The sequence below is a fragment of the Emydura macquarii genome, unplaced genomic scaffold (genome assembly GCF_026122565.2).
Source record: "Emydura macquarii macquarii isolate MOO-44397 ecotype Brisbane River unplaced genomic scaffold, CSIRO-AGI_Emac_v2 contig_3019, whole genome shotgun sequence".
NCBI classification, from domain to species: Eukaryota; Metazoa; Chordata; order Testudines; family Chelidae; genus Emydura; species Emydura macquarii.
In genome coordinates, this window is record NW_027133156.1 from 5,766,206 (window position 1) to 5,781,574 (window position 15,369).

At 36.7% G+C, this 15,369-nt stretch overlaps 1 protein-coding gene across 1 annotated transcript in view; it reads left to right on the forward strand.

The window, feature by feature from the left end:
• The window catches only part of BACH2 (BTB domain and CNC homolog 2), a 245,118-nt gene that overhangs the window by 176,822 nt on the left and 52,927 nt on the right, over positions 1-15,369 (forward strand). Inside the window, exon 4 of the mRNA XM_067530010.1 lies at positions 9,018-9,272. Within this exon, the coding sequence (XP_067386111.1) occupies positions 9,030-9,272 (243 nt within the window). The 5' untranslated portion in view covers positions 9,018-9,029. The remainder of the gene's footprint in view (positions 1-9,017; positions 9,273-15,369) is intronic.

Genomic DNA, 15,369 nt, shown 5'->3' on the forward strand with positions numbered 1-15,369 from the left:
TGTAGTTTAGCATGAAAAGTTGGGAGCCTTCTCCTTTGTCAGATCATTGATGTTTACACAATATATCTTGCTTTCAACAGAATTAATCAAAGATAGAGATCCTTCCAAAACATCCAAAAGGTTGTGTATTGTAATATGGCTGTAATCACTAAGTTCTATAAATCGTTACTATTCTGTTGGTGTGTTTAATTGTATTTATACTGCAGTCACACCTAAAGGCCTCTATCAAGTATCAGAGCCACACTGCACTAGGCACTATGCAAATGTATAGTAAAATTCAATCCTGCCTTGAAGGAGCTTACAAGCTGTGTTTGCACTGGAACCTATCTACTTTCTATAGCTAATATTTGTCTGTTGTGTTTATGCACAATTGTACAATAAGTAAGCGTCCAAAATTCTGTACACATTGATAAGTCCCCGTCTATCCTAAGGTTAGGAATGAATTTTCAGCATTCTCATCTCTAAGCATGTGGAGGAATACAAAGCCTGGAGGAGTTTGGCAGGTTACTTTTAATAAACCACACTAGCAATGAGATTGGACAGCTTCCATGTATGTTATTCAATAGGGCTGGTTAGAAAACAAGAATTCTGTTTCACAAAAAAAATTGAGGTTTTGAAATTAGTTTTCCTTCCACATTGGAGCCAAATTGTGACCTTTCAATTTTTTGGGGCAGAGAGAGAGAGAGACCCACCCAGAATAGCCAGTAGGCTAGAGAGTGGCCAGACCTTCCTGTATCTCCCCAGAAATTTCTTCCCAGACCTGAAAAATTGTTTCAATGAATCAGCATTTACTGATCAAAAATGTTTTATCAAAATTCCCAACTAGCTCTGCTATTCAACCTGCATAAGCAATCGTGATATTAGATAAAAAGACTGCTTCTTTTCATTGTCCACTGAATAGTCCATGAAATTGTTTCCAATTACTGAAGAATATGTTGTTGTTCTGGGTTTTTTCCCACTTGGCAACTTTCCTTGTGCTTTGAAGCACAGGTTATTTAAACAATACAAGAAGCTGATTACCAATGACTCTGTTACAAAAGGATCCAAGGCCCAGCTACAGTATGTTTGGCAGTAGGCAGGCCCATGTAGTCTTGACTGGTTGGACCATTGTTGTATTTTCAGTTATCTTTGGTGCTAAAAGGAAAAGACATGAATATATCTGAAGATGACATAGCAAATTACACCTGCTCTCTAACCTTTTTAAATTGCTAACACGGTTGTAATCTGTAATTACAAAAATCAGTGTGAGAATTGTGGCACTGTATAATTATCTTTCCTGACACGTTATTACTGTATGAATTATTAATCAAAATCAGTCTTGTATAGTATTTGCAGCAACTAAGAAGAATAATGTATAATTAAATTTCATTATTTCTATTTTTGTGCTGGTGTTTTATGATGTTATAATTGATAATTAATTGGTTAAAAACTCACACAATACTTGGGAGTTTCAGATGACTATGAACTGTTTGGTGTTCAACATTTATTAATTAAATAATGAGTTCTGAGGAAACCTTTGTATATAGTCTACTGTTGTTAGTGAGCTCTCGAAACTGATGAATTAATCATTAAGCTTTTTAATTGTTTCTTTCAAGGGGAGGCAGCAAAGATATAAATGGTCATATTGATTATAAATGATTCCTTTGTTATGGAAATGTAAATAATTAAGAGCTCGCAATAATCGATTTTAATGCTGGTCATTTTGAACAGCTCTAAGAAACTTGCGAACTGATGCGTCAAACTTTGATAGGTTTTCTCTAATACCGAACTTCTGCTTTTATTAAGCAAGTAATCTTTATGGAGCAGGATATTTAGGTGAAAGTGGGGAGATGGACCTGCTAAACAGTTTTTCCTATTTCCACTTTAGAACTATATTGCATATTGTCTGAGGCACTAAATGGCTTTCCTCTATAAAGATGTATAGGATTTTTAACCCTGGAAGGTGTATTAACTATTTTTTGACTAGCATTTGAAATAACTATTTTCACGTTTATCCTCTTTGGTATCTTTTGCAGCCAATGTAGCCACAGAAAAGCTCAGAACTAGAGAATATCTTTCACACTGCATCTTACTGACAAGAAACATTGTCAGGCAATTTATATGCACTTCTGCTGTGCAGGCTTTCTAACTAAGTCTGACCCAAGATTCTTATTTGTGCTCAAGCAGTTATTTTTACAGTTATTCATAAGACCCTTATTCTAGGTGATTAGTTTTTGAAAAAATTAATTAGAGAATGTAATTTATGAAATAGAGCTAAAAAATACAACACTTCATCATCAATCCTCTTAACTTGATCAAGAGAAAACTTAGAGGAATCTTTTCTGCAAGGCTTACGGCAATCTCTATAGTATATTTCTGAGCAAAACATGCCATTCATTTTGCACTGGATCAAGTGCTGTGATTCTTAATGGTAAATTACACAGTTTTACTTGCTGGCTTTCATGCTAAAATTGGATGTTGTAGTCAAATTGATGTGTGATACCAGATAAACCTTTTCTGGCATTTTACAGCAGAGTTGTTTAGAGTGTCTGTCTCTGACACTGTCATATCCCTGACCTAATGTTTGCACATCATTGAGTAAATAGTCATCTTTGTCTTCATATGGGCCAAACGATGACCTCGCACAATACTTGAATGAACCAAAGCCTTTTCTGCCTTCCCTCTCCAACATGGTGACTACTTCCACTGCTGCAGCACATGAGCTGTAGTAGCAACGAGAGCTTTCTGCATGCCCGCTATGGTGGAGGGTTAAACTTGTGCGTGTGTGTGTGTGCGCATGTGCGTGCGTTTGTGGAGTTGCATATTTACCAGTCACTCGCTTGGCTGGTCAATACACTAAACCAGTCCCCATCCATTAAATACTGAAGAGCATAGATCTGCAATACCCAAGGCAGGGAGTGCCACTTGCATCTTTTCTGCTCTCTGGCCCCAACTTCTTTACTCAGTGAAACTTTGCGCCTTTTGTACCCATTAATAGGGGGGAAGCATTTGGCACTGTAGATATCAATATATTGTGGAGGGGAAGGGACTGAGTTGTTAAGGAGACAAGTGTTGGCCTACAGAGATACCTAGTTTGAATTTGACCTGTATTAATGGTCACCAACAGTCGTTTCCATTGGAGCCAGTGGCTAGTATGTGCCCCATTTGAAATGAATTGGTGGTCTAAGCCTAGTTCCTTGTACTCCAGACAGTTATTTGTTGGCTTGTGACTTTAAACATGTGAACTTTATATCTATTATGCATTTGTATCCTGAATAATATGACTGTAGATATTTTATTAGCCATATATAATCCTTTTATGAATCTTAATAAATACTTTGCCTTAATAATATATAGCCAGTAGTGAATTCCACAGATTGATTGATTAATATTTTGTGTTTAAAACAGGTTTTTTTCCCCTTTATTTATTTGTGTGTCCCTTCTACTTGTGTTATCAGAAAAAATAAATAGAAGTGCTATTTATACTTTTTCTTTACCCTGCATTAATTTTATATATCTAAAGATGAACAAGAGGTGACATGATATAAAGAGCCCTCTTCTTTCTAATCTCTCCTCATCTTTCTATGCCTTTAATCATTTCCATTGTCTTTCTGTGGACTTTTCCAATTTCTTCTCTATCTCTTTTGATATGGGGTGACCAAACCTGAACAATACACTTTGAGATGAGGGTCTGCCATCATTTTATATAATAGCATTATAATATTTTCAGTAACCTCTCTTTCTTAATATAGTCAACATACTTGTTTTCTTGACCACCGTGGTGCACTGAGCAGATACATATTCATTGAGCTGTCCATGAGGATGCTTAGTCTTTCTCCAGAGCGTTTGCAGTTAGTTAATTTAGCACCTATCAACATGAATTAGTAGTTCAAATAGCTCTTTCCAATGTATTATTGCACAATAATCTACTTTGGATTTCCTCTGTCATTATGTTATTGTTGCCCAATTTTCTAGCTATATTAGGTCTTTCTGAAGTCCTTAACAAACTGTTATCTTTAGCTGCCTGAAATAATTTTGTTTATAGTGTCATTGTGGCATGTTGGTCCCAGGGTATATGAGAGAGAAGATAGATGAGGTAATATTTTATTGGACCAGTTTCTGTTGGTGAAAGAGACAAGCTTTTGAACTCCATATAACTTTCTGTGATCTGTGGCACACAAAAACTTGTCATTTTCACGACCTGAAGTTGGTCCAATAAAAGATATTACTGCATCCACCTTGTGTCTGAAATAATTTTGTCTACAAATACTGCAACCTGTTTTTCCAAGTCTTCCAGATCATTAATAAATATGCTAACCAGCACTGATGCAATTGCAGACCCTTGAGCCATCCCACTCTTAGCCTGTTGAAAATTGACCATTTATTCCTACTCTGTTTATTAACTATTAACCTAAGGTGGATGCTAGACTGTGACAGAACTTGCTTCTCACCTTTGACTACATAGGTTCTTTAATAGTCTTTTGTGCAAAGATTTTTGAAAGTCAAAATTAATTATATAAGCCAGTCCTTTTTCATCATAATTTGATACCCTTCGAGAATTCTAATAAATCAGAGAGGCATGACTTTGCTTTGCTGAAACCATGCTGCTTTGTCACAATGGTAACATGTTTACTTAAGTGTTCTCTATCCCAATCTATAATTACTTTCTCAAGTAATTTATATAATACTGACGTAATACTCACTGGTCTGTAATTATAGGGTCTCCCTCTCTTAGTGCCGCTCTTTAAAAATAGATACAGCACTGCCTGCCTTTTCCAGTCCAGCAGGCTAATAGCTGATTTTAATGATTATATATATATTTTGTCAGCTCAGAGTACATTCATATGTTCCTTGAGAATTCTTGAATGAATACCAGGTAGTCCTGGTGATTGACTGCATTTCAAATGATCAGTGTGTTCCATAGGCAACAATTCTGACATCTCCATCTTTGACATGCCTCATTCTCATTGCACATGCAGAGTAGTTCTGTGGTACGTGTCTCCCCATCAACTTCTGTTGTCCTTCACTAACAGTTTTGTGGGGCGTTTCATTTAGTGCTTTTCTCATGCAGAACAATTCTTGTCAGTTTCTGGGAACTTCTGGTTGATAGTCAACATACTGCCAAAAAAAAGTTTTCTAACAAATATGTGATATGTTCTATTAAGATAAAGACTGATTTGTTGAGTCATCTCTCCTCAGTTTGAATCAGCTATTTTAAGAACAAGTGAAATACGAAGTGCGGCCCAGGTCAATGCTGAATACAGTAAAGTTTTATGTCTTTTGTATTAACCCTTATAGCACTAAGTAAGAGAACTCCCAGATGCCTATAAATGCATCAGCCCTCATTTACTTCTGATCCCTCCCTCTCTTCTCTTCTAAGAGAGGGGTCCTGGCAGCTTCAGTGGTGTAGTCCCTGGTAGTGGGGCCCTGGTACTACTTTGCTGACACCCTTCCCCCTGTAAGGTATCTCTCCATCTCCCGTGCACTTACTCACATGAGTGCACCAACCAACATAATGATTCAGGTAGGCATGTGGCAAATGTGTGGCAGTTTGCATGCTGCCATCTTGCAAGATTGGGCTCTGACAGGAAACATCCCGTGTGTGGCAGTCATTATATCTATTGTACACCATGGAAATATGAAGAAAACAATTACTCTAATTCTGTGTTGAAACATTAAAAGTTGGGATATGGCCCTTTGTAGGTGATCCTGGAGCATGGTATATGCTAGCTTTCACTTGCATAATTCAGGGCTCAGGATTCTCAGTGTTAGCATGCCTGGTTGGAGTAAGGTAGGGACAGCACAAAATCGCTATCCTTGGGACCAGCCAGCACACCCCAAAAGAGGGTGTCACTGACTGTGAAGGGGGCATCTCACAGTGCTGCCCTCTGACAGCCTCTGCTAGCAGGGCTGAGAGTCCCAACTGCACTTCAGAGCTGTCAGAATCTTGTAGAAGTGCAACAATACAGTGCAGTGCTCTACAGAGCGCAGGCTTGCCCTGCTGGTATGCAGTTTTCAGCCCCGGGTGCCAGGATTGGGTGAATCAAGCCCCAGGTCTTTTCCTGTCAGTAACCAGTGGGGAAACACATGGTGGTGGTCTCACCATTCCACTAGGTTTATAATAATTTTTTTTTAAATTTGATAAGAGCAATAGTTAAAGAAGGAAATTACTACCTAGTAACCAAATAATTCAGTATTTGATTCACACAAGTATTTGCTTATTGCACTATTACTGTACTAAAAACTTCAGGCAAAGTGGGTGTTTTTTAAAAGAAAATAATACTAAAAATATAATTGATTCTTTTAATTATCTGCCAAGTTTCAGGTTTCTTGTATAGTTTCAGAATTATCTCACACAGTACAGACATGAGATTTGCCTGGAAAAAAATGCATTCCCCATTTAATTGTCATTTGTAACTTTCAGATGTTCCCCCTAGATTTTTCTTGTAAAATCTTACATCTCACACCACTCAGGAGTGACCACTTAAAACATTATTATACATTATCGTTAGCATCTAAGATCAGTTGTACAGAAGGCTGTGAGTAGGCTGCGCTGAGTATCATTTTCTCTTTTACATTACCATAATCCTAATAAAATGATTGCAACCATTTCTGATCATTAATCTCATTTCATGAGAATTTTTGAGTGTGAATTTTCTCAGTTTAAGAAAACAAACCTATAATAAAAAATAAAACTGTAGAAAACCAAAATGACACCTCTCTCTTGTAGGTAGATATATAGATACCCAAGTAGATACCTATAAAAAGATTCAATCAAGTCAGAGGTAAGTGACTGGTACTCAGCACTTCTGAAAATCAAGGCACTTATTTAGAAGCTTAACTTTGGGCACCTACTGCTTGGGGCCAGGAACGACTCCTGGCCAGGGCGTTGGGTCCATGTCACGTGGGAGAGGTGCAGGGGGGCAAGAGGTGAGGCCAGGAGTGGGGGAATGAAAACTTGGCATGCCACTAACAGAAGGTTACCGGACTAGATTATCACAGTGGTCTCTTCTGGCCTTGGAATCTATGAATTTCTAAAATTAGTTGAGTTGAAGAATATTCTTTGATTGAAAAGGTGAGTATGAGTTTACATGTAGAAAACAGGTCCATTCTGAAGCCTTTTCCTATGAGATTTTTTTAATTCATAGAACCTTTTTATGTAATGATTGTTAGGAAAAATATCTAGGTTTCAATCTGGAGCAATAGGAATAGCCCTGAATTGAATTTACAAGTACAAGTGCCCACAAAACTAAAATTATCAAAGTGAAATTCTTCTAAAAAAACTTGCTTTTAACAAATGAGGAATTTTGCATCAGTTTCCTACTGTCGATTCAAGTATTTGTAATGTAAGCTATATCGTATCAACAAAAATTGGTTTGTAAACATTACCTGTAAATACTCCTGAATCTTGCCTGATAGGTAGGCTTTGAAGGATTAGATTTTTGTCATTTAAATGTTGATTCCGCTGTAGACGCACAAACTAACAACAAAATTTCCATCAATGATAACTGAAATGTACAGATAGGCAAAGAAAAAAAAATGCTTCTTGAGAATTGATTAGAGTTTGATTTAAGGATATTTACTTAGTGTATTTTGGTATGTGATGTTGACAACTTGTGTTTTATTGGTTATAAAGCTTTAACTCTTTCGATCTGAATGTCTAATATCAGTAAATAATTATTGTTTAGACGCCCCCACCGCCCATAATTTCCTGCAACTGTGGGAGTTTAAATTGATTATCAAAAAAAAGATTAAAAATAAACATCAGTATTATCCACTGAAATAACCAAAAAATAAAAATTGAATTCTACCTGCCAATCCTAAATATAGCATAGAATACATTTCCATTTTTTTTCTAGCAACAGAAATTAGAATAAGAAAACAAAGAAAACAGTCAGATTGACTACAATGCTGAACAGAACTCATCATAAAGATATGGAGGGTTGGGGAATGAATCATTGTAATTATTCAGATACAAGTGGCGTTCCTGAAGTGATGAGGTTTAAGATAAGTGAAGAAAAAATCATTTTGTTCAAATGTACAGTGAGCTGTATATCAGGAACAGATAAGGAATCTCCCAGTTCTCACTTTTGCAGTGAATATTGTGTGTCATACAAATGCTTAGTCAGTAAAAAGAAACTTTTTATCATCTATTTAATCCACAGTTCTACAAATTTCCAGACAAGGCAAACTCTCCTGCACCCACATGATACCTTATTGACTTCACTGGGGCTTTGCCCGCACTTAGAGTTTCTCCCACACACACATGAGCATGAGGCCAAGACGTTGGATTCTTAATTTGGAAAGTTAAGAAATAAAAACTACTCTTCCTTTCTCCATAAATGTCTCAGACAGCCAATGAATTTGTATTGCTTCAGGCACACCTGGGAATAAAGGAATTCTAAATTTTCTAAAAATCTTCCTGAGATCTCTCACTGAGACAATAGGAAATAAGATAATTGAAGTTTGGTGGGTTCTCTCTGTCAAGTACAGCTCCCAACTCCTACTCAGTGAAGCTAGGGTTTTCAGTATAAATTCTAAAAGCACTGTCCATCTGAATGTACATATCTCAACTGAAATGTCAAGCTTCTTGCTATAACACAACAATAAAAGGACAAAGGTCTAAACCTGCTCTCTCTCTGGAAGATATACTCATATTTTTATTTTTGCTGTAATTTTCCAAAGTTTTGTGTGTAATTACCTATAAAATTAAAAAATTAAGTATTTATTGGTAGTCTTTTATTTGTAGGTCTTTTGTGGACGACTCTGAAGTCTAGTTTGATTTTTTTTTTAATTGTGAGGGAAACAAAGCCTACTAAGTGGGGTAGAATAAAGGCTTGTAATGTAAGCATCTTTCCAGATAACTTTTCTGAGCTCTTTGTTCGGAGTAAGAATTAATGTGCTGATCAGCAGTTCTGCAGTTCGCTGCCTAAATCTTGCAGGACATGAATTATGATGTAATCTCCCTCACTCTATTAAAATTGTGATAACTGTAATAACAGCAATATCTCTCCTTATTGTTTTTGTTTCTATTTTAGGGTGTGAACGGAATGTCTGTGGATGAGAAGACTGAATCCCCCATGTATGTGTATGAGTCAACAGTCCATTGTACCAATATCCTCCTGTGCCTAAATGACCAGCGGAAGCAGGATATTCTCTGTGATGTGACTTTGATTGTGGAAGGGAAAGAGTTTCGAGCCCACCGGGCTGTGCTGGCTGCTTGCAGTGAATACTTCTTGCAGGCGCTGGTTGGGCAGACGGAAAATGACCTGGTTGTTAGCCTGCCAGAGGAGGTACAGTATGTCATCATTCTTCTGTTATAAAAACAAACCTCTCTTACATCGCAGTAAAAAGCTCATGGTGTACTCACTACTATCCAGCTAACCCTCCAGGTCTTAAAAGATAAATCCAGATTCTAGGATCTCTCTCTGCATGATGGTTGCTATGATTTTTCTCTCTTGGTTGGCTAAGAATTGTTGGATGCCCCTTGAGAGTTAAAGAATGAACATATTCACAGAAACATCTCTGCTAGAAAAAAGCAGCTAGCGTTTCTAACCAGTTACTATAGCAAAGCTTTAAGATGTTTGAGCTTCCTTTTCTCACCACTGCTGAAAGAGTAGTACCCAAACAGAGGTCACTTAATGACTGTAGCTCCATTCAGCACATTATCTGGACCCTGATATTCTTCTGGTTTTCTAGACAGGAAATTTTAAAGGGCCATTTGGCTCTCAGAAAGTGGATTATTGTTTAAAAATCATTTGAATTGTCACATTATTTTGAGTCTCATTGTACCCCTCCCTTTTTCAGTAGTGAGTATTCTGGTTCTTCTTGTTCCTTTCCCTGTATCTCTTGGTCAGCCTTGTTTCCTTTACCTTCCACTCCTCACTAGAATGATATTTAACTACTTCAAGCAATGTGATTTATGCTGAAAAATGTGCTGAACAAATTCTTTTGGAGAATAATTTTATAGTTATTAAATATGCAGAATGGCCCAAATAGTAATGGACGGGGGGTGTTAAAGACAGAGTTCACTGGCAAGTTTACCCTTTTTTTTTGGTTTCTCATGAAATTACATCTGCTGGCTCCCACTCCATTGATATTCCGTAGCATGCATCAATCTGACATAACAGCTACCACAGGTCTCCCTTGTGGCTTTGTGTAATCCCTGGACATATCAGAGTCACAAAATAGTCGTCTTCCCACTGCTTTGTGGTGGAAGTACATTGTGCCAGGGAATTCATCTGCTGCGCTGGCACTGCTATGCTCTCTTGTGCAGGCATGCAATGCTAGTACAAATGTTATTCATGGAGTTCCATGGAGCAAGAAGAATGGTGTTCTAGGATATGATCTGAGACTAACAAATTGTTTCAACATTAATTACTTTATACCCATTGGAATGAAAATAACATTTTTTTAAATTATGGCATTTACATAAAACTGCCACTTACCTGATTCCCTGTGGGCTGGCTCGACTCTGGCACCATTTATTGTTGATTTTAATAGTATTAACAATAATAATACTATAGCTCTGATGTTACATCATGGTGCAAATTAGTAAATGACGATGGAACTCAGTCAACATGACTTCATGAATCCTGAAACTAAAACAATAAACTTCAGTCACTTATGGGTTGAACACCCCTTTTCCTTTGGCTACTTCAGATAATTCTGTGTCTAATGACTTAGTTCTTGTTTTTCAAATATATTTTTCAGGTTACTTCTACATTTCTTTGCTTTTGAAGGTTTTAAACTGACCTTAATGTTACTTTAATGCATGTTTTGTTGTACATTACCTTTGTGTTTTAAGGTAGTCAAAAAGCTGCACCCTAAGCAGTACAATTATCACTTAAACCATGTCATAGACTAGAACAGTGTTTCTCAATTGGTGTTCCGCGGAACCCTGGGGTTCTGCGGGAACACTGTTGGGGTTCCGCGAGAAAGTGACATCGCGCCACCAAGAGCAGCTATTCTCTGCGCCGCCGAAAAAGGGAAGATGTCCCGGATTTTTCGGCGGAGGGTATTGAGTATGAGTGTAATTTCCCTGCGGAGCCTAAAGGGTTCTGCAGGGAAATTTAATTGAGAAACGCTGACCTAGTTGTTTGTATATAATTTGCTTATTTCGACATTTTTTTTGGCCCCATATGTAAAAATACTGTTAAGAGTGTGGGGGGTTCCGCAATTATTTATCGAGTTCAAAAGGGTTCCGTGGCCAAATTTAATTGAGAAACACTGGACTAGAATTTCGTTACATTTCTACACTGTATTATTGCATGTTACCTTGATTTATAAGCAGCCCAATTGAAAGAGGTGATGCAAGTACCTGATTCATTTCATCATGACTTTGCAAACTAAAAATAAAATGGGGTAAAAAATAGTTCATCATAAATGAACTGTAGTCCAGCCTATTTGCATAAGACTTCATGCATATCATATAGGAAACACCAGTACCTGCATTATATTTCTACACAAATTTGTTAATCTTTCTATGGAAAAACCTGTTTAACTCAATGGTGTATGCAGTCTGTCTATTGCAAAGTAACTTTTGGTAGGTTTCATATTCTCTTTTTTTAAACTATCTTGTGACACTGCTATTAAAAATAAAGACTATTCCAATCACATAAAAAACACCATTCCAACCATACATGATGTGACCTGTCCGAGCCTAGGGTAGCCACCTGAAAATGCTAAGGTCAGGGCATGCTGTAAAAGGAGAGCAGATTCTCCCAGCACTGGTGGGTGACACTGAAGTCAGACTTCCCAACCAGCCACAAACAGTGCTTCTGATTCCCCACACTGGTAATCAAGAAGCCAAAATAAAAATATACACAGCCCCCTTTATTGCATTTCAGTATCTGGCTCCCAATCAGCCACTAGGTCCAGTAAAGAGATCAGTTATTTAAAACTCTATGTTCTTTACCAAAAAGGTTTCTCCTGACCCCACAGAATCAGCCACAGTACCAGATCAATATAAGTTTGGATCTTACTCAAAATACCACGTTGCCGGCCAATCCTTTAGTAACTAAAACTAAAGGTTTATTATAAAAAGAAAGAAAGAAACTATAAGAGAAATGGTAAAGGATTAAAGCAATCACATACATACAAATAACTGGAAAGTCCATATACATCAGGTTTCCAGTAGAATTGCGGAGTTTACAGGCTTGTATAGTCCCTCTGGTATACATCCAGTACCTGGATGGGTCTCAGTCCTTTGTTTCACAGCTTAAGTTCAGTTCAGTTGTAGGTGAGTTGATCCAGAGGTAGGCTGGAGACTAAAGACTGACTGAAGACAAAATGGATGTGGTGCAGCTGCCTTTTATGTCTTTTGGCCTTTGCCATGCTTCTTGTGGAAATTTACAGGAATAAGATGGAGTCCAGAGTCACATGGGCAAGTCCTGGTGACTCATCAGGTATATCCCTGGCTTCTCCCCCTGGGACCATTGTACCTGTGAATTTCTTTAATGGGCTATTAAGCAGGTTAGTGCTGCAGCCATCCTGTCTGGGGTGTTGCCCAGACACAGCACAATTTGAAATACAGATATATCAAACATATCCATAACTTCCATTACACATATAACACATGAACATAAACATTGTCATCTTACTTAGCACATTATAGCCTTTCTAATGGTACCTGACACAGCATATCTCACATGAGTTATGATGATTTTGACATATTGATGTTAAATAATAATAATAAATGCTCCCCCCCAATCCAGCCAGCATCACACCCCCAACGCGAGATTGGTGTAGAAGGGAGTAATCATAGCTCCTGAATACACCTCAAGGGCTCCCCTAATCCAGCCAGCGTCACACATGATATCTATTATGTACAATCACCATAAAATAATTAGTATAAGCATTATTTTCAGGTTAGTGTGAGACTGTTACTTAAAAAAAAAAAAAGGAAAATTCAAAATACCTGTACAGATTTAGGGCTAAATTCTCTGCTACTGCAGATTGAAGTCCGTGGAATTATACCAGCAGAGAATCTGACTTTTAATATTTTGCAGTGGTCTGAAAATATAAAATACTATGTAAGGGATAAATGTCAATTTTCTATCTACCTGGATTTATTACATGGCAACAATGTTTTACTTTTTCTTAGATTGACTGAGAGAATTCTATTTCAGTCACAGCAGGGATACGGTACAGGTACTTGTTTCTTAATTATGTAAATCCCTGTGTGCTGATTGGCCAAGAGGTCTGCTTTGTTCAATCACTGGTTTATTTGAATAACTATCTGTATGTAAATTAGTTAACTTTAATTGTCTAACAACAATTTTTAGCCAATTGGAGCACAAAGATCTGCATAATCATGTACAGTAATGTCTCAGTTGCTAAACAGTGCATATGCAAATGTCTCTACTTTTGTTGGCTGTTCTAATCTGTCTGCTTTGATAGGCTCCTATACGTATATATTTGAAGCTGTGTGCCATTAATAACTTCTTGCTTCCTTTAGCAGAATCAGAAAACTTCCAGTTTTTGCAAAAGGGGTCAGGAAAAGAGGATAAAGTATTTAATTACACTTTTATTATGATAGTTTTGCAGTCTTTCTAGTTCACTAGATAATAGCTGTATCCTAGCTAAGAACTTTTCAGACCCAGAGGTTTTCTCTAAGCACTTAACACTATGATGTTTTTAGAAAAGGCTCATTTACCTTGGGATATAGTTGGTACCACAAGAACAAAAGTACCCTTAAGTTATCCTTTTAAAATAGCACTAATCGCTCAAAAACTCACTAAAGCGTCAGAATCACTTGTAATATAACAAAAATATTTCTAAACCAGCCACACAAGCATCAGATTTTAGGGTTTTTTGTGCTTTGAAATGGCAGAAATGTGAAATCATAAAAATAGGAGTTAATGTCCAGTTAAGGCTTGAATGTGGCACTGGCGTAGAGAAAAGCATAAAAGCAGTTACCACAAATGCTTACCTTATGTCAATACTTAGTTCATATGAACTCTGTTGTTTGTTTGTTTTGTTTGTTAAAACAGAAGCTTATTTTTAACTATACAAAGTAAGAAATCTTCCTTTGAAGACTAAGTTGCAGATTTGTTTTTTGTTTAGAGGCTAGAATTAGGACATCTGGACCTTTTGTCAACTTTATAATGGTTGTCTAGTTTAAACAATGGATGGACTGATTTGAAATCATTTTTATTTTAACAAAATCATTCATTTCTATCATATTGAAATTACTGAAATATCCTATCTTGTCTACACACAGAAAGTGGAACTGGTTTAATTTAAATTAGTTTTTAAACCAGTGCAAAACCTTGTTGTAATGCTCTTATGTTGATTTAATAAGAGCTTATTTTAAGTTAGTTTAAACCTTTTCCTAATCAACTTAAGCCAAATTAGTATAGGCTATTTTTATGTGGACTCAAGTGTCCACACAGCCTTTTGCACTGATCTAACTAAATTATAAATAACACCATTAGTTAGTTTGCATGGAAATAAGTCCTCAGAAAAATAAGCTTGTAATAAATCTAGAGATTGCTGCAGAGTAGAATTACTAAGAACCACTTCTATGAATGCTACTGATTAATTTTATAAAAGTTTTTCCCCCTAACTTGTTTTTATTTGTTCTCCAAAAATAGTACATTTATTCTTTACCTGTCCTATATTTACTAGTTTTCTGATAGGTTCTTATCCAAGCAGCTCTTGTTAAAGTGAGCCAAATTAATTCTTTTCTTGAAAAATATTAAGTTTCTATAATTACTCATTTGATCCATATCTCGAACTGTTGTGTTTTATTTAATCACAGAAACTGGTCTTCCTTCCTTTAACAAGGCACTTAATTAAGCTTTTAATTCATGGTAAAAAGTTAAATATCACTTGGGAGGTTTTTTTTAATGGCTTCCACTTCCCACCAGATTACAAAAAAAGGTGTGATAGAGAGACATATGTGGCTGTCAGCCAAGGGTATTGTAGGTCATGCCAATATTAGCTGGCAGCAGGCCATTATCCAATTAACATTGCTTCATTGCTGCAAGTAATAGCTCTTGAGTAGATGATTGAGTCATTCATGCTGTAGTGGTACTTCACTTGAGAAACAGCCAGTACTTCTAAGAATAGGTTTCTTATTCACTGTTATTACCTGCCTTCCTTTGCCAATAAAAGTGCAGAGGCATTTAGTCCCTGTCTAGAAGCCGAAAGCTGAACAGAAGAAAAGCATTGATTATATATCTCATTTCTCTTTTCTTCCTGAAAACTGAGACTTCAATTAAGCTCTGAAAGCCTTTAATAAAAAACAGTCACAAGAAAATAAGAATGCCCAGCTAAAATATCCAAAGTTAGAATCCACAGGTCAGCTTTCAGTTTTTCTTTTTTCTTTTAATTTTAGTGTTTGGAACAATTTTTAGAAGATCAAAGAAGGCAAATCCTTTAAGA